The sequence below is a fragment of the Pongo pygmaeus genome, chromosome 3, assembly GCF_028885625.2.
Source record: "Pongo pygmaeus isolate AG05252 chromosome 3, NHGRI_mPonPyg2-v2.0_pri, whole genome shotgun sequence".
NCBI lineage: Eukaryota > Metazoa > Chordata > Mammalia > Primates > Hominidae > Pongo > Pongo pygmaeus.
In genome coordinates, this window is record NC_072376.2 from 135514634 (window position 1) to 135540680 (window position 26047).

General features: G+C 39.9%; 1 protein-coding gene across 3 annotated transcripts in view; it reads left to right on the plus strand.

Moving 5' to 3' along the window:
- The first annotated feature begins 302 nt into the window (after positions 1–302).
- Positions 303–26047, plus strand: part of AFG2A (AFG2 AAA ATPase homolog A) — a 409766-nt gene continuing 384021 nt past the window's right edge. The window contains exons 1-9 of one of the 3 annotated variants that reach the window (XM_054484980.2): positions 303–660; positions 5011–5132; positions 6415–6572; positions 10798–10856; positions 11439–12080; positions 13052–13181; positions 13438–13494; positions 15461–15584; positions 18392–18647. In XM_054484980.2, coding sequence (XP_054340955.1) covers positions 498–660; positions 5011–5132; positions 6415–6572; positions 10798–10856; positions 11439–12080; positions 13052–13181; positions 13438–13494; positions 15461–15584; positions 18392–18647 — 1711 coding nt within the window. In that variant the 5' untranslated portion in view covers positions 303–497. Of the gene's footprint in view, positions 661–5007; positions 5133–6414; positions 6573–10797; positions 10857–11438; positions 12081–13051; positions 13182–13437; positions 13495–15460; positions 15585–18391; positions 18648–26047 lie in introns of all 3 variants that reach the window. The other 2 variants (XM_054484981.2, XM_054484979.2) reach the window with 2 other exon arrangements.

The window sequence follows — 26047 nt, forward strand, 5'->3', positions numbered from 1 at the left end:
TTTTAGAATAGTGCCACCAATTCCCTCAGAGTTGAGCTGGTGTTACCACTCCGCAGAGCTATGCCAAGGAGACGGCGAATTGGTCCACCAGCCCTTCTCAGCAATTTGCCTCGCTCCAGTTAAGCGGAGAAAACCTCCTCCCCCACCGCCACCCACTTATTTTGTTTGGTAGTTTAAATCAACAGACGTTGGTTTAGGGATGGGGAAGCCGGGAGGAGATGCAAAAACGTCCTGTTTTTCAGGATTTACAATCTAAGTGGCAGTTCCGTTCCTGGAACCTATCTTCTTTCGCAGATGCCGTTACAGCTGTTTCAAAGACTGCTGGTTTTGAAAACGCTCAGTCCCTCCCACCACGCTGTCCACTGCTGCGCTCCACTCAGGGGATTACGGCGCAGGGGCGGAACCTCGCTGACTTCTGCCCCGGAAGTTTTTCTCTCGGTTGGAGCGCGCACATTGAGTCGGCTTTTCTACTGCTTCGGCTGGGGTGCCTTGTGATCATGTCTTCCAAGAAGAACAGAAAGCGGTTGAACCAAAGCGCGGAAAATGGTTCGCCCTTCCCCTTGGCTTCTTCCTCTTGTGCGGGGGCACGGGCTCCTTCTGCTGGATCAGGCTTCGCGGCAGCCGCCGGGACTCTGACGGTGACCAACTTATTAGAAAAGGGTAAAGAATTCCGGGAGGGAGACTAGAGGCCCAGGGGACGCAACCTGAGGGGAGGGAGACTCAGTGATACTGACTTGGGGTGCAGAGACTTTTGAAAGTTGGGCGTGGCATGGGTCTGAGAGCGGCACAGAAGCGTGTAAGACTTCTGTATGTAAGAAGCGTGCAAACGTAGCCGCGCCTGCACTGGAGAAGTTAGGCTGAAATGGTTTATCCGTGTCCAAGGTTTCTCTTTTGTAAATTATTTTGAATTTTTAAGTTGCACTTGAAATGCTTTGTCTCATTTAATATTAACGACACATTTAATTGCAAAATTGTTCATGACTAGCGAACATGGGATACTTATCCTAAAAAACTAAATAACCAATTCAGTAAAAATGTGGATCACTCTGCCTTTAGGAGTGATGATAGCATTTTCTTCCAGCACTACGCAGGTTATGATATTTAATAACTGCTAGTAACTGCACACTAGTGTTAGTAGTATATATAGCTCATCTAATTTCTGCAGAAGCCGTGACCGATGGGTATAGTCATGACCGTTTTATAGAGGGAGGAAAGTTAACGTGATTCCATTCAGGCTACACAGGTGCTAAGTGGCAGAGCCGGTATTTGAGTCCAGATGTGTTTGACTTAAAAGCCATTGTCCTAGATGACAGCTCCCTTGATTTGGGAGAACGGATTTATACTTAAAAGTCTTAAAAATTGAGTTATAAATTGAAAATTTATATTTGATATGTAATAGCTTTGAAAAATGGACCAGACTAAACTAGTGGCAAAAATTTTTATGTCTAATCAGACTTTAAAGACAATTTAGAGTTCACATGGTATTTTCACTCTTCCTTAGGTATCGGAGGACAACTTGTTCTGTCCTGAAGGTTCAACTTGTTTTTGAACTAGATCCTTCCCATTGACATCTAAACATGCTCATTTTTCTTCCATCTTAAATCAGAACAAAGCTCCACATTTTCTTCCTGCAACCATCTCTTTGTCCATTGCCAAACTTCTTAAATGGAGTGGTCTCTGCCGCCTCACCACTTACATACTCTCCCTAGCCTATTCCTCTTTGACTTCCACCCCATCATTCCATGGAAACTGTTCCTGGTGTGGTCTCCGAGCATCTCCGTGTTGATAAACCTTACTTGACCACAGCAACTTTTGGTATTGTTGACCATTTCCTCCTTCTTGAAACACTTAACTTCTTATGTGTTGTCAAACTTACCTGGTTTTTTTCATCTTTGTTGATGTTTCATCATTTTCCTTTGCAGGCTTGTCCTCTTCCCTTGACCATTAAATGTTGAAGTTCGTCAATTCTTACTCCAAAGCCTTTTTTTTTCCCTCTCAATAAATCCTCTCTCCTTGGCAAGTTCATCCAGTGCCCAGAGTTTCCCATCTATAGTCTCTTCAGTGTCAGATTTATATTTGTAAATCTTTTGTTTTTGCGCCTTGATATAGTTGTCTTTTAGCCAAGTGCTTCTCAAGCTCTCTGTGGTGAAGACTTTAAAATTTATAGTAGGTCACAGATCGGCACTTTTGTAAAATACAGTAAAAATGATTTTCTAGAAAAATAAGGAAAAATTTTTATTAAACAGGTGTGAAATTACTCTGTAAATTTCAATAAAAGCTTCTCAACACTTATTCTCCTGTTTTATACTTGTCATGAAGCAGTAACAAATCGTTGTGGGTCATATTTTGAATAGCGCTGTACAATAACTCTTCTCATGAGTATCTCAAAGATGCTTCAGGACTAACTTCATGAGCCCGTTCCTTCCTCCAACAAAATAAACTTCAACTCTGTTCAGTTTTTCCCATTGCAAAATTCAGAAACCTAAGAGTCATCCATGACTCTTTCCCCCATATCTCACATACCTAGTCCACCACTAAATCATGTTTATTACCTAAATATTTTACATATTCCTCTTCTGCACGCCATTCCCACTGTTTCTACCTTAATTTCAGACACCATCATCTCTTACCTGGACTGCTACAACAGCCTTTTAACTGATTTTCCAGCTTCCAATTTTGCCCCTTATTCCTTCTCCATTCTGCAGCCAGAATGATCTTGTAAGATGAAGATCTTGTCATGACATTGCTTTTCATCCCTTTCTGGGCTCCCATTGCTGTCAGAATAATGACCAGCATCTTGATGCAGCCTATTGCACTATTGTCCTGGGTGGTCTTGACCTTCTTTACATGGCTTCCCTGTGTCTCCACCACACTGCCTATACTCTCCTGAGGATGCGCCATACCCCCTTCTGCCCAGGAACTTTGTACATGCTGTCCTCTTTGCTGAGAATTATCTTTTTCTTCTCCTCATTTAGTTAGTTCCTACTCTTTTTTCAGACCTGATTTTAACATCACTTCCTTTGAGAAACATTCTCTTATTCGAAATTAGGTCAAATCCCACATGGCTCTCCTGGCACTATAAGTCATTTTTTCATTGTATTAATCTTAGTTTATAATTTTACAGCTGTTCACTGATTGTTTAAGAACTCACTCATCCTACAAGTCTATAAACTCTGTGAGACCAAGGACTTGTGAACAAAAGTGCCTAGCATAGTATCTTCCATATAGTAGGCACATAGTACATATTTGCTGAATGAATAAATGAAGGGTGGATGGTTGTTTGAAATTATCTTTACTATCTTGTTAGTTAATATGATACTTAAGGTGCTCAATAAATGTGAAAGTAGTTAATGGGGAAATTAGATGTTGACATATTTTTAAAGTATTGGAGGAGTGAGGTGAGAAGGGAACTGTGTGGACAACTTGAGTAGACCAATATAGTGTAAGCAGAGAACACAGTGGTGATATTTTGGAAAATGAGACCGGTGGCTGGGAATTTGAACATGATTACTATTGAAAGACAAGGTGGAGAATAAATCCTGGGGCATGGAGAATGTGCTGGATAGGGTGGAAGGAGAAGAAGAAAACTAAAGTCTTGGGAAGGACTGGGAACACTTGTGTGGTAATTGTCAACAGGGAAAGGTAGTTCATTGAGGTTTAGGAAGAAAGAGGCAGGAACTGAATATTATGAGATCATCTAACAGCAGTATGCTTTACTGTTAATGACCAGCAAACAATGTAAGAGAAGTAAGGCTCATTGGAAGGTTGAATTTCTGTCCAGCTTCTCGTATTATGCAGTATGTGTTAATTTCGTTTTATACTCAGTGCTGTTCATCTTAGCTCTGTGAGATGCTTTGTTTTTCTAGATTTGCACCTCATATAAGAAGGAAAAGAAACGTGCTGGGGAGTTATTTTGTAGTGACAGAATAATGTAAATCATATTTGTACCTTATGGTTTTGCTTTCCTTGATTTAATTTCTTTTTTATTACAAAATATCTGTTTTCTGATTATTAAGGAAAACTTAGGTAGAGCTCTGTGATTATGGTATATATGTTTACAATAAATTTTATAATGAAGTTGTGACATTTTTAAATTTCCCTAAGTGTTTCATAGATTTTGTGCTGAAAAGAAAAACATTGTATACTTATTTACTACATTTATTCATTTTATGGCTATTTATTGTGCAACTGCTATATTTAATGCACTGTAAGCATTGGAGATACAGAGAGAAATAGGACCCAATTCCTGCTTCAAAGCAGTATACAATTAAGGAGAAAGACTAAAACAAATGAATATTATGGTAAATGCTATTAACTGGCAGTACAGAGTGCTGGGGGAATTAGAGGAGGGACACCTAACTAAATATGGAGCTTGGTGGGGGTGGGGTGGATAGGAAGGAGTGGAGATGTCAGCACATCATTGTCAGAGGTGTTGTTAACTGGACTGAATTCTGGACCCCCCTTTTCAGCCAAAAGTTGAAATCACTAGTGGTGATTTCAGTCAGTGTGTCTGTATAAGGAAGACGACTTGTGTTACTATCTTTACGTATTCTTGGTAATACAAAAGAAAAAGATCTGGTGACCATAGTGTGGGGCAGAAGTAGAAACATAACTTAATCCTCTAGAGCCAGATAGATGTGCCAGTTTCCAGTTCAATCCTTTGAATACTAGTAGCTGACTCAACTTTGAACTTAAAGCTCAGAGACTCTCCTTTGCAATTATGTTTAGTTCTTAATGAAATTAGAGACTCAGAAAAAAAGAAACCAATACTCACCCCATAAAACATCTTCTTTTTAGTTAATACTTAGTATGTTGCCAGTAGACCCTCAAAAGCATTTGGTTTTAAATCTGTTTGTTATAACAAAAGTTGGAACACTTGTTTTTCCAGGGTATGGTAAGTACATTCATGTGGTTATATGGTTAGAGTACTTTTATTTACTGCAAAAGAAAGCATGCTTTAACTTCTGTTACAAAGTAGTACAAAAATAATTTTCTTTTCCTTCATAGTAGACGACAAAATTCCTAAAACATTCCAGAATTCCCTTATTCATCTTGGACTCAACACTATGAAGTCTGCAAATATATGTATAGGTCGACCAGTGTTGCTTACTAGCTTGAACGGAAAGCAAGAGGTAAGAGTCTTTTTCATTTCCTTAGTTTAGAAATACAGACTGAACATTGCAAATCCAAAAATCTAAACTCTGAAATGCTTTTGAGTGCCATGGTGGTCAAAGGAAATGCTCATTGGAACATTTTGGATTTCAGATTTGGGATGCTTAGCCAGTCAACATAAGGCCAATATTCCAAAATCGAAAATTCAAAACACTCCTGGTCCCAAGCATTTTGGATAAGGGATACTCAACCTGTGTTTGAGATGTTTCTGATTTTAATTTTCAACCCAAGCAGGAATAAATGAAAAACTGTATTTTAAAAGACATTAACGTGTATATTAACTCTCTTCCTTTGCTGTCTATGACTCTGCTGGGCATAGTAGCCCCTAAAATGTTATATAGAGAGAAGTGTTTCCTCTGGCGGTAGCGACAGTATTTCTCCCTGTCCGTTAGTTATATTTCTTTATAAAAATATTATTTTGGGGGGTAAGAAGGTCACCTGTTCTGTATATAAATATTTTACTATTCTCCCTGGTTTCAGCTGTTTCCCCTTGCTGTCATTTTTCATACCTGAGATTCTAAGCCTAGAACCTTTCCTGGATCATTTTTGGCAGCTTGGCTTTCTTCTCTGCTACCAGCCCCTTATCTTTTGTGGCTTCCTCTGATGCTTCTCTGATCTGCTGGGGATCCTCTGGAAATACTTTGAAATTTTTTGTCTGCTGATGGCACCCCTCCTATTCTTTTCATTTTTCTGCCTTATGCTTTAAAGTTCCTTTACTGTGTCTTGTAGAAGAGAGGACTATAAATGTGTGAGCTCAAGCTAGAAATTTTCGCTCCTCCCTCTTAACGTTTAAATCTGATAAGACCCAGGTTCTGACAAAGCTCTTGTTCTGTGTCCGTCACTATTTCTTGGACGTAGTTTAATTTCCAGACTGGCTTACTTTACAAGTTATCTTGCCTTAATATTTTTGTCATTTTCTCATTATCACCTGTTAATGCCTTTATCTTTTTTCATATATCTTTCATATCTTCTACAGTCTTCACTGTGGGATCATTCTTGATCTTTAGAAAAAGATGTAATATTTATTAAAAAGTTTATTTTTCATGAGCCCATGTAGTATTTAAATTTTTTTTAAAATGCAGTTTATCTTATTGCAATTGGTATCAGATTGTAACTCTTTTTGGGTAAAGACTGTATTTTGCATATCTTAAGCGCTTGGCTGTGCTTAGCATTCTACCTTATAAATTGATGGTATTCTATGAATATTTATTTTCTAACATTTTTATTTCCTCTGTCTGGCAGGTGTATACAGCCTGGCCTATGGCAGGATTTCCTGGAGGCAAGGTTGGCCTGAGTGAAATGGCACAGAAAAATGTGGGTGTGAGGCCTGGTGATGCCATCCAGGTCCAGCCTCTTGTGGGTGCTGTGCTACAGGCTGAGGAAATGGATGTGGCACTGAGGTTTGGCTCTTTTCTTTGGTGACTATCTGGATCAAAGCTGCCCAGTAGAAATATAAGAGTCACAAATATAAACCACATATGTAATTTTGCATTTTCTTGTAACATTTTAAAAAGTAGAGAGAAACAGGTACAATGAATTACAATAGTATGTTTTATTTAACCAGTATATATAAAAATGTATTTTAACATGTAATTATAAAAAATTACCAATAAGGGCTGGGCGCGGTGGCTTATGCCTGTAATCCCAGCACTTTGGGAGGCTGAGGCGAGTGGATTACTTGAGCTCAGGAGTTCAAGACCAACCTGAGCAACATGGCGAAACCCTGTCTCTACAAAAAATACAAAAAATAAAATTTCTGGGCATGGTGGTGTGTACCTGTAGTCCCAGCTATTTGGGAGGCTGAGACAGGAGGATTGCTTGAGCCTGGGAGGCGGAGGTTGCAGTGAGCTGGGATCGCGCCACTGCACTCCAGCCTGGGTGACAGAGTGAGACTGTCTCAAAAAAAAAAAAGTTACCAATAAGTTATTTTACATCCTTTTTTTCAAGCTAAGTCTTCAAAATCAATGTGTATGTTACACTTGTAGCACATCACAGTTTGGACTAGTCCCGTTTTAAGCATTTGATAGCTACATGTGCTGAGTGGCTAGTGGCCACTTGTGTTATATTAGACAACCCAAGCTAAATGAGTGCTATATAATTTATAGACCAAGGACTTTTATTTTCCATGATTAGAGTGTGCCCTGACATTTTAGGTGAGAGTAATTTTCATTGATGAATATTTAGCAGTGTTTTTCACCTTGACTTGCAGTATAATCAGGGCTTCTTATCTTACAGTTGTAAAGAAAAGAGTAGATTACTGTGAGTCAAACAGAAACAAGTTTTAATTAAGACTATGCAAGCAAAGAACCTGATTGTATATTTTAACTTGTTGATTATTCAATTTAGTAAAACAAACGGTCATTACTATCAGATTTTAAAATAATCCCTCACCACAGGCTAATTGTTTGAATCTACCTATCAAGATAGTTAAGGTATATCATCCATCCTCCTGGATATTCTATATCTAATAGGATTTCGACTCGGTTTGCATATACAGGTCTTATCAAAAATCATTTACAAAAAGCATCTTTTTATACTTTAATGTCACCTTAGTAATAGTTTGGGGGATGTGTTTACATTATATGTGAGAATTACAAACCATTTTCTAGTCATCAGCTTGATTTTAATATGTTTTCTTCTCTTTTGCTACTATTGTAGATTTTAGACTTGAGTTTTGGCATAGTTTTTCCTTTATAACAGGAAAATGTTTTCAGAGCTTATAGTAACAGTTTAATGAACAATAAAAAGCAGAAGAGACAGGAACAATATGTTGAGTACCAGCTGTATACAGAAGCTTTGTATATATTGCATGGATGTATACACACACACACATTTACCCTTTCCTTTTTAAACAGATGAAATAGTCTGAGGAGAACTTGCCTAATATTTTATGAGGTAGTTAATAGTACTGTTGAGATTAAACTGGATTATTCCTCAGACTATGTCTTAAAACGGTGCTACAGGTAGCAGTAATTCATTGACTGGAATTAGCATTTATGATGACCTGCAAACTAGTCAGACCTCTTGAGTACACAGCAGTCTTAGGTGAGTAATGATTGCTTATTATAGAGGACTGGATATGTTTTAAATGAAAGCTCAGGTTTTAAAATTTTGTTTTAAAAAATCTTATGTTTTAAATGTGGCAGCAGAGTATAGACAAGAAAGTTAACTTCCAGTTGGGAAAATCAGTCATTTTAGTCTGCTTAAATCCTTCAGTTGCAACTGAAAGATTTTATTATTAATAGTAATGTTAGAGCTCCTTCTAGTGGAAATTATTTTATGTGCAACTATTATTTTTTTAAAAGCAAAATTGGTTTGATATTTTTACTGTTCTTAAATACCTTCTATTCAGAGTTTAACAAAAGCAATTTAAGTATAACTTGGTTTAGAGTTCCATGAACAAAAGTAAATGTAAGCATTTAAGGAGATACATGCAATTTTCTCATTAGTTTATACATATATTTGATTCATGAAATTACCCCCTCATTCTGTTTCTTTCTTGCTCTCTCTTTTGTATGAATATATGGTTGATTCTCATTATATGTGCTTAGTTATGTTCTATTAAAGTTGCCTTGAACACCGTTAGCAAATACTGAACCATTTCTCCTAGAGGGAAATACAAATGTGTGTGTATATACATACATGCAACACACACACACAATATATGTAGTGTATATATATGTATATAATATATATACATACACACACACATTTTACATAGATTATAATCTTAAAACTCCAAAGTAATTCTTTCCGGTAGATTTTATTTTCTTTATTTTACAAAAGAGAAGAGGAGATTTAGAAGTGTTAGAAGTGTTAAGGGACTTGCCTGAGGTGCTAGTGTTGGGATTCACACTCCCTCCAACTGACCCCAGGCCTGGAGCTTCTTCACTACACTGCTGTGTCCCCTATCACTTCCATTCTCTGGTCATCTCTGAATGAGAGCTGAAACAAGGCAGAGTGTCACCTTATCCTACATGGTAACATGGGTGTTGGGTGACCCAAATTTTTTGCTGCTCTTCCGTGTCACTAGTGACCACAAATGCTCTGTGAGTATTGATTTTGGGGTACACATAAATTTTTGGGAGTTGGTAAATTTGCAAATACAGCATCCACAGGTATTGAGGATTGACTATATTGTATTATTACTGACAAAAGTGATTGGAAGCCAGATGCAGTGGCTCACGCCTGTAATCCCAGCACTTTGGGAGGCTGAGGTGGGTGGATTGCCTGAACTTAGGAGTTCGAGACCAGCCTGGGAAGCATGGTGAAACACCGTCTCTACAAAAAATATATATGTATAAAAATTAGCTGGGTGTGGTGGTGAGCGCCTGTGTTCCTAGCTACTCTGGAGGCTGAAGTGGGAGGATCACTTGAGCCTGTGAGGTAGAGGTTGCAGTGAGCTGAGATCACACCACCGCACTCCAGCCTGGGTGACAGAGTGAGACCTCATCTCAAAAAAAAAAAAAAAAAAAAAGCGATTGGAGGACAAGGTTTTTTTTGACCAGATGGGCACACAGGCACATGCCACCACATCCGGCTAATTTTCTTTTGTATTTTTTGTAGAGATGAATTTTTACCTTGTTGCCCAGGCTGGTCTTGAACTCCTGAGCTCAAGCGGTCCACCCACCTCAGCCTCCCAAAGTGCTGGGATTACAGGCATGAGCCACCACGCTCAGCTTCCAATCACTTACACTTCCCCTTGAGCTAAACTGTCCCCCTCCACTGGTCACTGACAGAACTAGGCAGCTGTTTGTCTCCTCTCCTGATATGGGCTGCTTATGCACAGAGGAGGAGGAAAAATGCTCATGTTCTAAGAACTCTCCAAGAGCAGATTTCTTTATAAATGTATGATATTTAGGTGTGTTCACTTCCTGCACTTAAGCACTTCTCTGGGGAGACACAGTTATCATTAGGAAGGAGGGGATCTCATTTTTCCTTGGTCATGCCCTTTCTCCAGAAAAAAACCTTCATTGTAACCATTACTCCTCTTTTTCCTACTTCTGCCTCTTCAAGTAACATACTGTATAGAACTTAATTTTCTTGAAGAAATAATGTGTAAGTTATACTGAGAGAATGAAGTAAGTTATTAATTAGAGTCTTTCTCCAAGCTAGGCAACTTTATAAAGGGAATTATTAGTTTAGGTCAGCACTTTAAAAATGTTTTTGATTATGACAATAAAAAATGGATTTTTCATCAGATTCTTTATATATACACATCCATAGATATAGTGTTCATATGCGTGCGTGTGTGTATGTATGTGTTAGAAGTTAATGTTTTACAAAGCAGTATTTACCCTTTCTATATTCAGTGTACCCTGCATTTCTTATTCTATTAACAAAGTGCTGAATGAGGCTAACTGAAATGATTTCATTACCCTTGTGTTTTGAAGAACATTGATTTAGGCCACTAAGGCCCCAGATTCCAAATGATATTTTCATGGCTATATGTTTCTGAAAAATGTCCATCATTTCAAAATTGTATACATTATTTATTTTAAGGTTGCAGGTGGATTATTCTTTTGATTAAGTCTGTATTATAACTATATACATGTAATTTTACACCACAGTTTAGTTTCTGGTGTACCTAATGCTGATTTCTGTCCCCTTCTCATCCTTTTACAGTGACAAAGATATGGAAATTAATGAAGAAGAACTGACTGGTTGTATCCTGAGAAAACTAGGTGAGACAAATATTTTAAATTGTTTTCTTAAGTTTTAAGCTGCAAGGCATCAGCAAATAAAGTATCTTTGAGGGCTTATATATGCATAGTAGTTTTCTTCAAAATAGCTTTGAGAATATTCCCCTCAATGAATGAATATACTTTTAAGATAGGGATGTGCTACTTTTTCTGGTTAATTTGCAGTTGAGCAGTGGAAAGAGTCAGTGGTGAATTGAGACTTTTAACCCTTGCATTCTTGCTCTTTCCAGTGACAGATGCTATCTTGGAGTGTTCGTTTGGGTGTGCCATTTTCATTTAGTTTATTATTGAATATGGAATGCCTGGCTATTTGTTGATGTGATTGATAGAATCTGAGATCTACTGAGTGTGGAGGATTTCAGAGAATCATCTTTTCCTTCTATCTCCAGATGGTGCTGTATTATAGGGGAATATTAGGTCCTCAATTTTTTATGACAATTTTATTAATATTCTTCCTTTGATTTAGTCTTTTCAGATAGTTAGTAGATGAAATATATTGCTATTTAAACATTAAACTGGTAAAAAAATTATGCTAACATGTATATTTAATAAACTGTTTTCTAGATGGCAAGATTGTTTTACCAGGCAACTTTCTGTATTGTACATTCTATGGACGACCGTACAAGCTGCAAGTATTGCGAGTGAAAGGGGCAGATGGCATGATAGTGGGAGGGCCTCAGAGTGACTCTGACACTGATGCCCAAAGAATGGCCTTTGAACAGTCCAGCATGGAAACCAGTAGCCTGGAGTTATCCTTACAGCTAAGCCAGTTAGATCTGGAGGAGACGCAGATCCCAACATCAAGAAGTACTCCTTGTAAACCAATTGGTGACAGAATTACAAATAAAGCCAGTGATGTTTTGTTGGATGTTACACAGAGCCCTGGAGATGGCAGTGGACTTATGCTAGAGGAAGTCACAGGTCTTAAATGTAATTTTGAATCTGCCAGAGAAGGAAATGAGCAACTTACTGAAGAAGAGAGACTGCTAAAGTTCAGCATAGGAGCAAAGTACAATACTGATACTTTTTATTTTATTTCTTCAACAACAAGAGTCAATTTTACAGAGATTGATAAAAATTCAGAAGAGCAAGACAACCAGTTCAAAGTAACTTATGACATGATAGGAGGCTTAAGTAGCCAGCTGAAAGCAATTAGAGAAATAATTGAATTGCCCCTCAAACAGCCTGAGCTTTTCCAGAGTTATGGTATGATATCTTCAGTTTATTGCGCCCAAAAATGTTAAATTCAAATTAAAAGACAGTTACACTTATCTAATGATTGCTCATCCTCTTTTCCTGTTTTTATTTTCTGAGTAGTAGGTATGGTAGAAGATTTCAGTTGCTTTGGGAGATGCCAGTTAAATGGGCCATTTTCTATGCTTTGGTATTTTTAGGTTGTAATGTGAATTAGTGACAGCCTTGTCTCTTCTAATAGCATATTTCCACAATTATGTGTATTGGATCTAGAATAAGTATCTTGTCATGCTGGGTCATCTGTAATGACTGAAGGAATCAAGCATTCAAATACATTAGATAAAACTTGTTAGGAAATGTAACTGTGTACCCATCTCTTTGCACTGAAGCAGGTAATTAAGGGAATGGCTTGACTCAGGAAACTCAGGGCTTCCGCTGCATTGTTATTGGGCAAGATCCTTTGCATATATTTGGTGTGTCTGATCTCTCTGCTTTTTCCTTGCTCATAAATCTTATATATACATACATGTATGTATATATATGTATGTGTAAAATGAACCCTTAGATTGGCATTTTGCTAATATTTATGTACCTTTTATACTAGCAAACATATGTACTCTTCAAGATGGTTAGTTGGAAAAAACTGGGATTGGTGGCTTGTCTACCTGTGTTGTCTGCACTTTGTTTTTTGATCATTGATCTGTGTTGTGTGGGATGGGGCGTTGCAACAATGTGGGTGTCCAGTTTTTTTTTTTTAACCGACATGCTTCCTCTGTTCTGTGGTCTACAGAGAGAGAAAGTCATTGCTGGGGATCAGTGTTTGGGCTAGTTAGTACATCTTTCTGGAGGGGGAGAAAAAACTCTTGACTCTTTCTGTGATGCAAGGTAAAGTTAAATTTTATAACTCATGTTTGAACTTGTATGACGACATTTATAAGAAACCTAGTAATGGTGAATCTAGTGTTTTCTACTTTTTCTTCCAGGAATTCCTGCCCCTAGAGGAGTGTTACTTTATGGTCCTCCAGGTACTGGAAAAACAATGATCGCCAGGGCTGTTGCTAATGAAGTTGGAGCCTATGTTTCTGTAATTAATGGTCCTGAAATTATAAGCAAGTAAGTACATGATTTAATAGAGTAAACTTACTATTAAATATATTTCTAAAATGTGGTTTTTAAAAATGATTGTGTAGTATTATGTCTGATATTTTGTACATTGAAATATTTTGCTTCTTAATAAAAATTGTTTGGAAAATTATTTTTGAAAGTAATTTTAAGTATTATAGAAATATTGAAAATTTAAATTAGCTTTTATAGACAAAGCTTTAAAAACAATAAGAAATAGTCTTTAAATGTATTTTATTTGTTACAGATTCTATGGTGAGACTGAAGCAAAGTTACGCCAGATATTTGCTGAAGCCACTCTACGGTACTCTTTATTTTTAAATGTTTTGGAATTAATAATCAAGGCTATATTAGTCAAAGTGAGATACTAGCACCTTATACAAAGCATAAACAGTAGTACAAAAATAATAGTGATAGTGGTAGAAGTAGATTATAGGTATAATGAAATTCGATTTCTATCTAATCTTTAAAAGTTTGATAAATGTTATTAAATTACATACAGTAGAAGAATTAAGGCATAGCGTTTGATAAGTCATGTGACCTTGTTTGAGCATAGAAATCCATGACTTTCTTTAGGTGCTTAGGTGTTTCTAATATGTTTAATTTTTCTAGTAGACTGTATTATTGTAGCTCTTTATACTAGAACTTTGTTATGTTATACTTTGCTTCAAAGAGACACATTTTTTGCCCATTAAATAACGACTCTGGCTGGGTGTGGTGGCTCGTGCCTGTAATACCATCACTTTGGGAGGCGAAGGCAGGAGGATTGCTTGAGCCCAGGAGTTTGAGACCAGCCTGGGCAACATAGTGGGACCCTGTCTGTTTAAAAATAAAAATAATTGGCTGGGCACGGTGGCTCACACCTGTAATCCCAGCACTTTGGGAGACTGAGGCAGGCAGATCACCTGAGGTCAGGAGTTTGAGACCAGCCTGGCCAACATGTTGAAACCCTGTCTCTACTAAAAATACAAAAATTAGCTGGGTGTGGTGGCAAGTGCTTGTAATCCCAGCTACTCAGGAGGCTGAGACAAGAGAATCTCTTGAACCCAGGAGGTGGAGGTTGCAGTCAGCTGAAATCGTGCCATCGCACTCCAGCATGGGGGACAAGAGCGAGACTTCATCTCAAAAAAATAAAAATAAAAATAATTAGCTGGGCATGGTAGCACATGCCTGTAGTCCTACCTACTAAGGAAGCTGAGGCAGGAGGATCACTGAGCTGGGAGATCAAGGCTGTAGTGAGCCATGATTTCACCGCTGCACTCCAGCCTGGGCAACACACACACCGTCTCAAAAACAAACAAACAAGCAAAATCGAAACAGTGGTAGAGACATAGCCATATTATGAGTGATGTTACGTTTGACCAAGTTATAGACCAATATGCTAATACTCACTACAGTGTAACATTGAAACCTAAATTCCTGAGCTCAAGTGACTCTCCCCCTGTAGCCTCCCAAGTAGCTGGAACTATAGGTGAGCACCACCATGCCCAGCTAATTTTTGTGTTTTTTTTTTCTAGCAACAGGGTCTTGCTATGTTGGCCAGGCTGGTCTTGAACTCCCGGGCTCAAGCCATTCTCCTGCCTCAGCTTCCCAAAATGCTGGCTGTCTTGGTGTTTAATATCATAATTACTGCTCTTGAATCAGAAAACCCGCCATTTTTGAAGTTTATTTTTTTCCCCCAATGATAGTAGATGAAATAAGCAGTTTGTAGTCCTAGTACTGTACTGAAAATTTGAAAACTAGTGGTACACCTTATTGTTTAGTATGCTTTTGTTGTTGTTGTGTTCATGGCAGTTGAGATTTCCTTCTGTGAGAGAATTCACATCTGTTTATGGGAGAATTGATCATCTTGCAAGTTTTTATTTTAATGATTTAAAAGTAACAGGGCATTTCTAGTTTATGTCCTTTGGTTTCAAACCTGCTCCAAGGGATAGTATCTCTGGCCTCAGCTTCTGAATTGATCCAGTCATAACAACTTAATGGGCATTACTGGGGAGAGTTCTTAAGAGACTCTTATCTCTTAAGCAGCATACTCTACTCAATTACCCAGCCTTTTAATGGAGGGCAGATAGAATAGAATATGAAGTTAGTGAATTAGTATTTTGGGCTAGAATGAATCTAAGGTTTTTTAGCTTAACATTATAATAATATCTTTATAATATTAAGTAAATTCTAAATTTGATATGTTGCATTTCAATTAAAAAAATTAAAACTAAGTAAAACAAAATCAAATATAGATGAGAGATTTCATTTTACTTGTTTGTTTTTAGACACCCATCAATTATTTTTATTGATGAGCTGGATGCACTTTGTCCAAAAAGAGAGGGGGCCCAGAATGAAGTGGAAAAAAGAGTTGTGGCTTCACTCTTAACACTGATGGATGGCATTGGTTCAGTAAGTATTGCACTAGTATTGATTCTGTGTAGGGTTAATTCTTAATACTTATGTGTAGTGGTAAAAACTATTGAATGTGTCAGAGTCAGAGTCTTTGGATATTTTAGGATAAAGGAAAAATATTAGCCATAGCAACTAGGGGAAAGATCTGTAAAATAATTTGCTTTAGTAGATTACTTAGTAACTGCTAGGACAACATCATAACCTGGCAGGCTTTTTCTAGCATATAAAATACTATACCATGATGGATTTATTTTGTGATAAATGCTATTAGCTTTAAAACTTGAAGCAAAGATCAGTAAGGAAGATTTAGCAGTTGAATTTTAGGGGATTTTATTTTATTATTATTTATTATTATTGTTTTTGAGATGGAGTCTTGCCCTGTCATCCAGGCTGGAGTGCAGTGGCGCAGTCTCAGCTAACTGCAACCTCCGCCCTCCGGGTTCAAACAATTTCTCCTGCCTCAGCCTCTTGAGTAGCTGGGACTACAAGCATGCACCATCACACCTGGCTAATTTATTTAAAATCTTTTTAGTAGAGACGGGGTTTCACCATGTTGGCCAGGCTGGTCTCGAACTCCTGACCTTGTCATCTACCCACCTTGGCCTTCCAAAGTGCTGGGATTACAGGCGTGAGCCACTACGTCTGGCCTTAGGGGTTTTTATTAAGAAATGTCATGAGTAAGTCTTATTACCCATGTAAAAATGGACTCTTTCAAGGCTTTGTACTAGGGAAATGAAAGAAAGTGAGAATAATGGAAAACGTTTTGTGCAACATTTAAAGAGAACTTATTCATATTACCAGATTCTCTGATAGGGGATATGTTCTCTGTTTTTTTTTTTGGAGACAGAGTTTCGCTCTTGTTGCCCAGGCTGGAGTGCAATGGCACGATCTCGGCTCACTGCAACCTCCGCCTCCCAGGTTCAAGCAATTCTCCTGCCTCAGCCTCCCGAGTAGCTGGGATTACAGGCATGTACCACCACGCCTGGCTAATTTTGTATTTTTAGTAGAAACGGGGTTTCTCCATGTTGAGGCTGGTCTCCAGCTCCTGACCTCAGGTGATCCGCCCGCCTCGGCCTCCCGAAGTGCTGGGATTACAGGTGTGAGCCACCACGCCTGGCCGGGATATGTTCTTTTATTAATAAAAACTATATGCTAATTATGGAAGGAACATTCATAGGACTAATAAGAGAATAGGCACGAACAAAAATTTTCTAAGACTCCTGACATCCTTTAATTAGAAAAATACACTTTTTATGCTGGATTATGAATAAATCAAGTTTTTAGAATCATAATATGTTAGAACCACAATAAATTTTAGAAATTATGTAGTATCAAGTCTCTTTTGCACATTAAAAAACTGGTCATTTAGAACTTTTTGTTTTTTTGCTGTCTAGTGGCAGAAAGTAAATATGTGAAAATAATATAAGGTTTGGCATTAAGTCACTTATATACTAACGTGTTAATAATTTTAAGAGTCTTACTGTAAGAGGAGTGTTGTCACCTGGTGGAGGCTGCCTGACTAACTGGTCCTCAGTCCTGGAACAGTACCTAGGAGTGATTTTCATGTCCCAGGTTGATTCTCAGGTTATAAAGTTGAAGAATTCAGTGTTATTAGTAGGCTGGAGATGATAGAGTTTTGAGGACAGACTGACCCATGATAATAACACTTACAAGAGAATGATGTATAAAATAGTATGCTAGTTTGTCCATTTACAGTAGGAGATGTGACTGTTAAGCAGACCAAATGTTTGTGTTTATGGATGACCATATTTTCACCTTGATGGCAAATATAGAGAGCTGTCTTATAATTACAAGGGTTCTTGGTAAGTAGGAAATCAGATGAAAAGCTTAGTGTTGGAGAATCTTAATTATTTCAATCTGCTGTCTCTTTCTCTGCCACTGGAATAAGCCTGTTGTGGATTAGTATTCTTGCCTTTGGGCAAGGAATGGAAACGTGATACAGATGTTTTAGTCTGAATATATTTAAGGGTCTGTTTTTGTACTTCTAAACTTATAATTCATAGATTTGCTGTAGTCCATGCATTGTCTGTTGGCACATTCAGTATAATTGATTAGGTTTGAGCTTTTTCAAAATTTTTTTTTTAACATAAATTGCATTCCAGTTATGCTTGTCTCTGGGTCATCTGAATAGAATATTGGATAATTTCTACAGGTGGCTGATCATAATCATAGTTCTTTATTATTTAGTTTTCCTAATTTCATTTTCAGAGAGTAAAAATACCTATATATTCAAAGGTGGCTGATACTTGGATATTGGTTATATTGTTGTCTCTATTTTCAGGAATTTAAAAATGTATCCATATAAAAAAACTAGTCTATAAGTGAAGACTTTTTAGATAACTTTCTAATAGAATCTTGTTCTATTTGAGTATTATATGTGTCATAATCCTGACTTTCAAGTAGGGGAAAAGGACTGTTTAAAACAATTAAAACAATTATATGGTACATATTATATATGTGTTATTTTTTATGAGAATGATACAGTTAAGATGTGAGAAGTAAGAGAGATGTCATAGTAGATGGAGAGGTAAGTATTGGAAAACTTTCTACAGGAGGAAGCATTTAGGCTGAACATTGAAAAATGTATAATAAAAGTAATAAACGTATAATAAAAATCTATTAGTAATAAAAGTAATTGATAGGTAATGAAAGCATAAGAGATAGGACTTAGTAGCCTGGACAGTTAGATGATTCATCCTTGTCTATACAGCCAGTGTGCGCCTCCCACTTTTTTTTTTCCTAACTTTCAGAAAAATAAATTTATTTTCATTTTATTTTATTAGGAAGTAAGTGAAGGACAAGTGTTGGTTCTTGGGGCCACAAATCGCCCTCATGCCTTGGATGCTGCTCTCCGAAGACCTGGGCGATTTGATAAAGAGATTGAGATTGGAGTTCCCAATGCTCAGGACCGGCTAGATATTCTCCAGAAACTGCTTCGAAGGGTACCCCATTTGCTCACTGAGGCTGAGCTGCTGCAGCTGGCAAATAGTGCTCATGGATACGTTGGAGCAGACTTGAAGGTCTTGTGTAATGAAGCAGGTGAGTGTGGTTTGCTAAGGTGAGTCTCTATTCATGCACTTATCTCCAGTTTACTTACATACAAATAATTTATATTTTACTGATTTCTTAATGGAAGTAGCTTTGTTTCTAATTATAAAATGTGTAATTTTTATTTGAAAAAATTTTTATTGGAAAAACCTAGATGATTCAGAAGAGTATAAAAAAGAAATAAAAATCACTCAATCCTACCTCTAAAGGATAACCACCATTGTAGTGTATACAGTCAGCCCTCCATATCCTTGGGCTCAGCATCTGAGGAGTCAACCAACTGTGGTCTGAAAATATTCAGGAAAAAAAAAAAGTTAAAACAGTAAAAAATAATAAAAATTTAAAAAATATAGTATCACAACTACGGTTGACCCTTGAACTATGAGGGCTTGAACTGCATGGGTCCACTTATATATGAATATTTTTCAATAAATATATTGGAAAATTTTTTGGAGATTTGCAACAATTTGAAAAAGCTTGCTTTTTCTTTAGCTTACTTTATTGTAAGAATACAGCATATAATACATATAAAAATATGGTTAATCAGCTGTTTATGTTATTGGCAAGGCTTCAGGTCAACAATAGGCTATTAGTAGTTAGTTTTTGGGGGAGTCAGAAGTTATGCATAGTTTTTTGACTGCACAGGGATTGGTGTCCCCGACCCCCAAGTTGTTCAGGGGTCAACTGTATTTACATAGCATTTACATGGGATCAGGTAAAAGTAATCTAGAGATTATTTAAATTATATGGGAGGATGTGTGTAGTCTATATGCAAATACTATGCCGTTAACGGGCTTGAGCAGTCCTTAGATTTTGGTATCTTAGGGGTCCTGGAACCAATACTCCATAGATACTAAGGGATGACTATATCCTACTAGACTTCTCCAAAGTATACGCACACACACACACACACACACACACACACACATGCATGGACATGTAATCAGATCCATTGGTGGCAGTATTGATGGTGACAATATTTATTGATATATTGCTCTGTGCTGTGGAAATCAGGGAGAAGTGTAAACTGGAGAATCACAATTTTCCTTAAAATTAAGTGTCATGCCGTACCACTATTAACTTCAGTAGGGATGGTACCAAGTTTGAGAGGCCAAAGAAGGGACCCAGAGCCAATAAATGAAACCTAGGGCTTATTTGGCAGAACTTACTTACAGGGTGGCCCAGTGGTGGTGGGCTGGACAGGAGAACTGCAATCACTTGCAAAAAGCATGCAGCTTGTATAGCATTTTCACTTAGCATCCTCCCCCCAGCAACTTCCACATGGCAACCTCCTTTCTTAAGTTATTGCTTTCAGGTGCATCTGCCATATACTCAGCACCAGCATACCTTTGCGTGGCCCTCACATTCTTATGCCTTTCTGTCATCATATCCCTGGGGCCAGGTATGTGGAGAAGCATTGCAGCCAGATGCTGCAGTAGCAATATAAACTACAATAACAAAAAAGAATAACAAATATAATAACAATCATACTGTATAGAAAGTTTTTCAAGGGCTTGGGAGTTGATTAAAACACGTGGTTATAGGGTTTTAAGACTTAGATTCTGTAGTGGAAATATGGGTATTTAAGGCCTGCATGGCCTGGGTTACATCGTGAGAGTCATCAGGGATACATACATAACAGGTTTTAATTAATCCATAGGTTCCGCCCTTGTGGGGGCAGTTAAGATGTCCAGGACCATGCGATTTTATAAAGAAGGGTGCATGACACACTATCTCTATCTGCACTGCTGTCATCCACTCTAGCCCATCATTGTGTACAGCCTACCTACAGTGGGGAGTGACATTAACCTTGCTCCCTTACCAGGCGGAAAATATGCCATCTCATGTCGTTGGTGGTGGGAAACTTGCTGCATGAGGTGCTGTTGTCGCTGAAGGGAAGTAGGTGAAGGTCACTATACCAAGTATCGAAGTGGCCCCAGGTACTCATGTTAGCTGCCTCGATGTGGCATGGCAGGCCCATAACAGAGGAGAGGGGGAACTCTCCTCAGACCCAGCAGTCTCTTTTCTTCTGGAGAGAGATAACCATCTGCACCCAGTCAGCGAAGAGGTTTGCGGCACACCACCTATGGGCAAAAGGTGAGTTGTTTAGTGGGTACAAGAAAGGACAAGTCCTGGCCATTTAACAAGACACAGGGAGTTGTGTCATTCTGAGAGAGCACCACCCCTGGCAGCAGCCTGATGCCTGGTTTACAATACCAAATGGATTGGCCCCCCTCTGTAATGTGTTGCAGGAGGCCAGAGGAAGACGGTGGAGGTATAATGTTTCATGAGAGGATGTTCATCCCCTTGCACAAGGGAGGACTAGGATTCATTATTTTAGAATTACAATGGAGAGTATGGTATAAAATAGGTGTGATATATATATCCTATTCTAGGCCCTTCCCCCATGGAGCAGAAAAACTGAACCATCGGGCTGGTTTGCCATTTCCCAGAACCACGTAATGACGTGCTCCCCAGTAGGTTGGTCCTGTGACAAGGGCAATAGCAGATTACTTTGTGTCCCAGGTTGGGGGCAAAGGTGTGCTGTCCCTTACCCTGTCTACCTGGATCCTGATGGTGGTATCACATCCTTGTGTTAGAAGAGTATACAGGATGGGGTGATGAGAATGTGCATGTTCATTCAGGTTGTGCATGGCTGCTGGTAAGCAGTGTGTCCACAGAGCCAACTCCTATAGGAGTTGTTTCAACAGTCCATTCATTTGTTCAGTCAGCCCCATTGCTGTAGGGTTGTACGGCAGGTGGAAATGCCAGTGGATATCCAGGGCCTCTGCCTATTCCTGTACTTTATATCTGGTAAAGTATGAGCCCTAGTCATTGTTAATTTTTTTTTTTTTTTTTTTTTGAGATGGAGTTTCGCTCTTGTTGCCCAGACTGGAGCACAATGGCACGATCTCGGCTCACTGCAACCTCTGCCTCCCGATTTCAAGCAATTCTCCTGCCTCAGCCTCCTAAGTAGCTGGGATTACAGGTGTGCACCACCACACCTGGCTAATTTTTTTGTATTTTTAGTGGAGACGGGTTTCACCATGTTGGGCAGGCTGGTCTCAAACTCCTGACCTCAGGTGATCCACCCGCCTCGGCCTCCCAAAGTGGTGGGATTACAGCTGTGAGCCACTGTGTCCGGCTCATTGTTAATATTGATGGAGATGCTGTAGACTGCACACTTCTGTTCTGGTCCTTTTATGGTGGCATGCTTGCTGGGTTATGCTCACAGTAGCCCTGTGCAGGTTTCTGCACAAGTTAAGGCATAGTGGCAGCCATCCAATAGGGGCAAAGATCCTATGTAGTCTACCTGCCACCATTGTGCTGGGCTCTGGCCCTGCGTGATCTTTCTGGTATCAGGTGGCAAGGGCCTGGGGTGTTCCTGTGCACAGGTAAGACATTGCTGACAGATGTGTACTGTGTCTTTGTATCATAGTGGCAGGATTCAATTCTTTGCTATGGCCCAAAGGGTAAGTTGTCCCCTATGTCCTGTCTTCTTTTGTAACCAGTTGACCACATCGTCTGTGGGGACTCCCTTGAGGAGACGAATGCAGGTTAATTTGTCTGCCTGTTGATTTCCAGGTTGGTGTAGATGCAGTGTGGGGATCCACATGGTAGATCATTTTATGCATTCCCCAGATGCAACGGGGAATGTCCTTCTACATGTCAGTACACCGAAGGAGGTGACCTGCTACTGTCTAGTCCTGTGCTTCCCATTGTAGTAGCCACATGGTGAGTCCCTTTACATTGGATTAGGTAAAAGTAATCTAGAGATTATTTAAATTATATGGGAGGATGTACATAGGCTATATGCAAATACTATGCCATTTATATAAGAGGCTTGAGCTGTCCTTAGATTTTGGTATCTCAGGGGTCCTAGAACCAATATCCCATAGATACTAAGGGATGACTGTATCCTATCAGACTTTTCAAAAGTACACACACACACACACACACACACACACACACACACGTAATCAGATGCATTGGTGGCAGTCTTGATGAAGACAATATTTATTGATATATCATGCTGTGGAAATCAGGAAGTGTGTGCTGGAGAATCACAGTTTTCCTTAAGGAATGTCATGCCAGATGCCTGTTAACTTCAGACAGCCCACCTGTAGGTACACTGGACTGCTGGGTCTGGCTTATAGAGGAGGACCATCCTGGCAGCTTGCAGCTCAGCTCATTGGCTGCTATGTCCTTGGCCTGTATCAATCCAGATACTGTCAGTGGATGGCTGGATGGCCATGCCTGTTCAAGTGCAAGGATTGCCTCCTGACAAGCTGTTTGTGTACCAGGTCTGGTCAGACATTGGGCCCTGTCTATCCTGTATGAAGGAGAGCATCTACGGAGGCTCAGCAGCCTCCCTTAAAGACTATGTGACAGTTGTTACATAGATGACAGGGCCAAGCACCGAATGGAGCTCTGAGCTCAAGGGACTACTAATGTGTTCCTTTGTTACAGGTATGCATGCCATTTGGCCACAGTCTGTGTCTGGGCATTCCCAGACTTCAGTTTCTGGAAGATAACCTTTAGCCAACCTGCTTTGGGGTACTGGCTGCATACTAGCATCAGGACCCCCTTTGTAATGTCCTCTACTTGTTGTAAGGCATAATGTATAGCACAGAGTTGTTGTTCCATCACGCTATATCTAACTGCAGCCTTTTTCTGTAGCTGGGACCAGAATCCTAAAGGTGCATGTGTATGTCTCTGCCTTTGCCACAGGCCCCACCCAAACCCCTCAGGGTAACTGGCTACATCTAGTTCACAAGGCTGTCTCTGACCTGAACTCCCAAGGCTTGTATTTATTTCATTGTGACTTCAGCTGGTTCAAAGGCCTCATCCTCCTTTGTGGATTAGTCTCAGTGGGCCCCCTTCTTGACTAAACAGTATAGGGGTCTAAGGAGTTGGGCCAAATGGGGAATAAAATGATGCCCATACCCTAGGAGTCCTAAGAAGATTTATAGCTGCTTTGGTGTCACACGATGTGAGTAGGCCTGCACCCTATCCATAATGGCAGACTCAAGTATTTGGCTGATAAGCCTGGACTCTGGATTTTTGTCTGTGTTTATAGCTCATCCTCTGTTTGCCAGACGAGACAGCAAGGTGTGAGGGTGCAGTTTGAAAGCTGGAAAAAGACTCAGAAGTTAGCACGATATGATCATTGTAATGGAAAACATGTACCCCTTTCAGGACCTCCATGGCTATGTAAATATCCCTGGAACAAGATGGTAAAGGTCTGTTGTTCTTCCCAGGTGAATGCAAATTGGTCTTGACTCTCTGCGGCAGTGGGGATGCTGAAGAAGGCATTGGTTAAATCAATAACAAAGTGGTAGTGGTATGTGTCCAGTGCCTCTCCCACCCTCCTTAGAAGGGAGGTGATATTGGGAACAGGTGCATACATTGGGGGGATTGCCTTATTTAATTCCCAGTAATCTACTGTCATTGTCCATGTCCCATCGGGCTTCCACATGGGCCATACATGGCTGTTGTATGGGCTGTGCGCTGGCCTTGTAATGCCTCCTTGGGCTAACTACTTAACAATCCCTGTGGTTTCATTATGTCCCCCCAGCAGGCAGTATTGCTTCAGTGCTACTACTTGCTATGTGGGTTTGGCAACTGTACTGGTGTCCATTTCGCATTCCCCTTGATCACATGCTTCACCACTCTCAGTCAGATCTCGCCAGCAGTTGTTTGGAGGGCCAATCCTGATAAGGTATCCATTCTCAAGATGTATTCCAAGATGGGAGCTATACATACTAAATAGGGTTTTGGTGGCAGTCTCCCAACTTGTAATACTCAGACAGTTCAACCTGTCTGATCCCCCTCCATAACCATCTATTACTATTTTAGCCCCATGGAACCAACGAATGTCACCATATATGAAAGTGCATTTGGCTCTAGTATCCACTAGGGCACGCACAGTGTATTTATTCTTAGGCGACCAATATATAGTTAGTTCTACATGTGGCCTCTGGTCCCCAGGTACCCTGGCAACCATTACTCTTATCAGGGTTCCGGGGCCTTGGCTTTCATCCAATCTAACGGGGTTGACACTTGCCATCCCTGTGCAGGAAGGGTGGTGGGCTGAACCTGAGGCTCCTTAGTGAAGCACTCTTCTGGTGTGAGCTTCTGCCACAGTCTCACCAGAACAGCATTGGGCTGTTTATCTATTTTCATAGTAGCTGTTCCTACCACTACCAGGTTGCACCACATTTGTTGGTCAGTCACCCTGATGGACCCCTTGGCTGTCTCCTTTCTTTTGGCGCCCTTGTCTTTCATTCCAGCAGCATGTACCCTTTGCCTACGCAGTTTCTCCATTTCTCCTAAGTTGGTGGCTGTTTGGGCCCCCTGAGACACTGGCTGTCCTAGTAGGGGGCTCTGGATAGACACTAGCACACCATACCATTGGTTGAGTGCAGACTAAGATGGTGTCTTTCACGTTGGCAGTGAAAAGCTCTTTGTTGGACCTTGGTGATGTTCAGCATAGATAGCATGTTTCATGCCTAATTCCCAGATGATGTCCTGCAATTCCTCCATAGTCTGCCATCGCAAAGGAGATGTGGGGATACTGCCCTCATCTGGCCACGCTTCTTTGCAGCCCACAACCACCCAGCTAAGGAGGGGCATGGCCTGATCCTCATTGTTGGCACCATAGAGGTGCTGCCTCAGGGCTGGGTGGCATGCGATGGATGCCATTCCACTCATCTTGAGTCTGGAGAGTATAACACCCTCCATCCTCATGTCTCATAGACAGAGAAGCCACCTCTCAATCAACTGTCTCTCTTTCTTCCTGAACCCAGCTTCTGCCCAGCTCCACTAGTTCCACAGTGGTGTAGTGCTGCATTGTGGTGTCCTGCCATCTTTCAGGCAGAGACAAGTTTTGTGGGTCTACTCCCTGCAGGCACCATTGGTCTGACTTTATCTTGGTAGAGAGGATAGGACCTCTATGGGCTTATCTCAGTCCTCACTCTGCTCCTCACTAGAGCTCTCCACTGGGTCCCCGGACTTAGGAAGATTTAGTCATATAGTCCTAACTTGGCATGGGAGCAGGCGACCCTTCAAACAGGCTACCTGACAAGCTAGGATTTCCATTTTGTCATCCTGTTTCTGCAGGTGGGACAGTAGGGTCTCTAATATTTTAGGTTGAGCTAGTCTGGCATCTCTTCCTACTCATAGCTCTTCCTGTAACAGACAACCCCTGGCCTGTGCTGGGAGCTCAGCCTCAGTGGCTGCTGGGAGCACAGTCAAGAATGGCCAGCCAGTTGTGGCTGCCACAGCTCAGGCATCTAACTTTTGCTTAGTTAGATCCACCCCCTGCAACAGCTCTTCCAGACCCTTCGGTGTTTTTGGGGTGTTCCGTACTCATACATTGGGCCCCATCC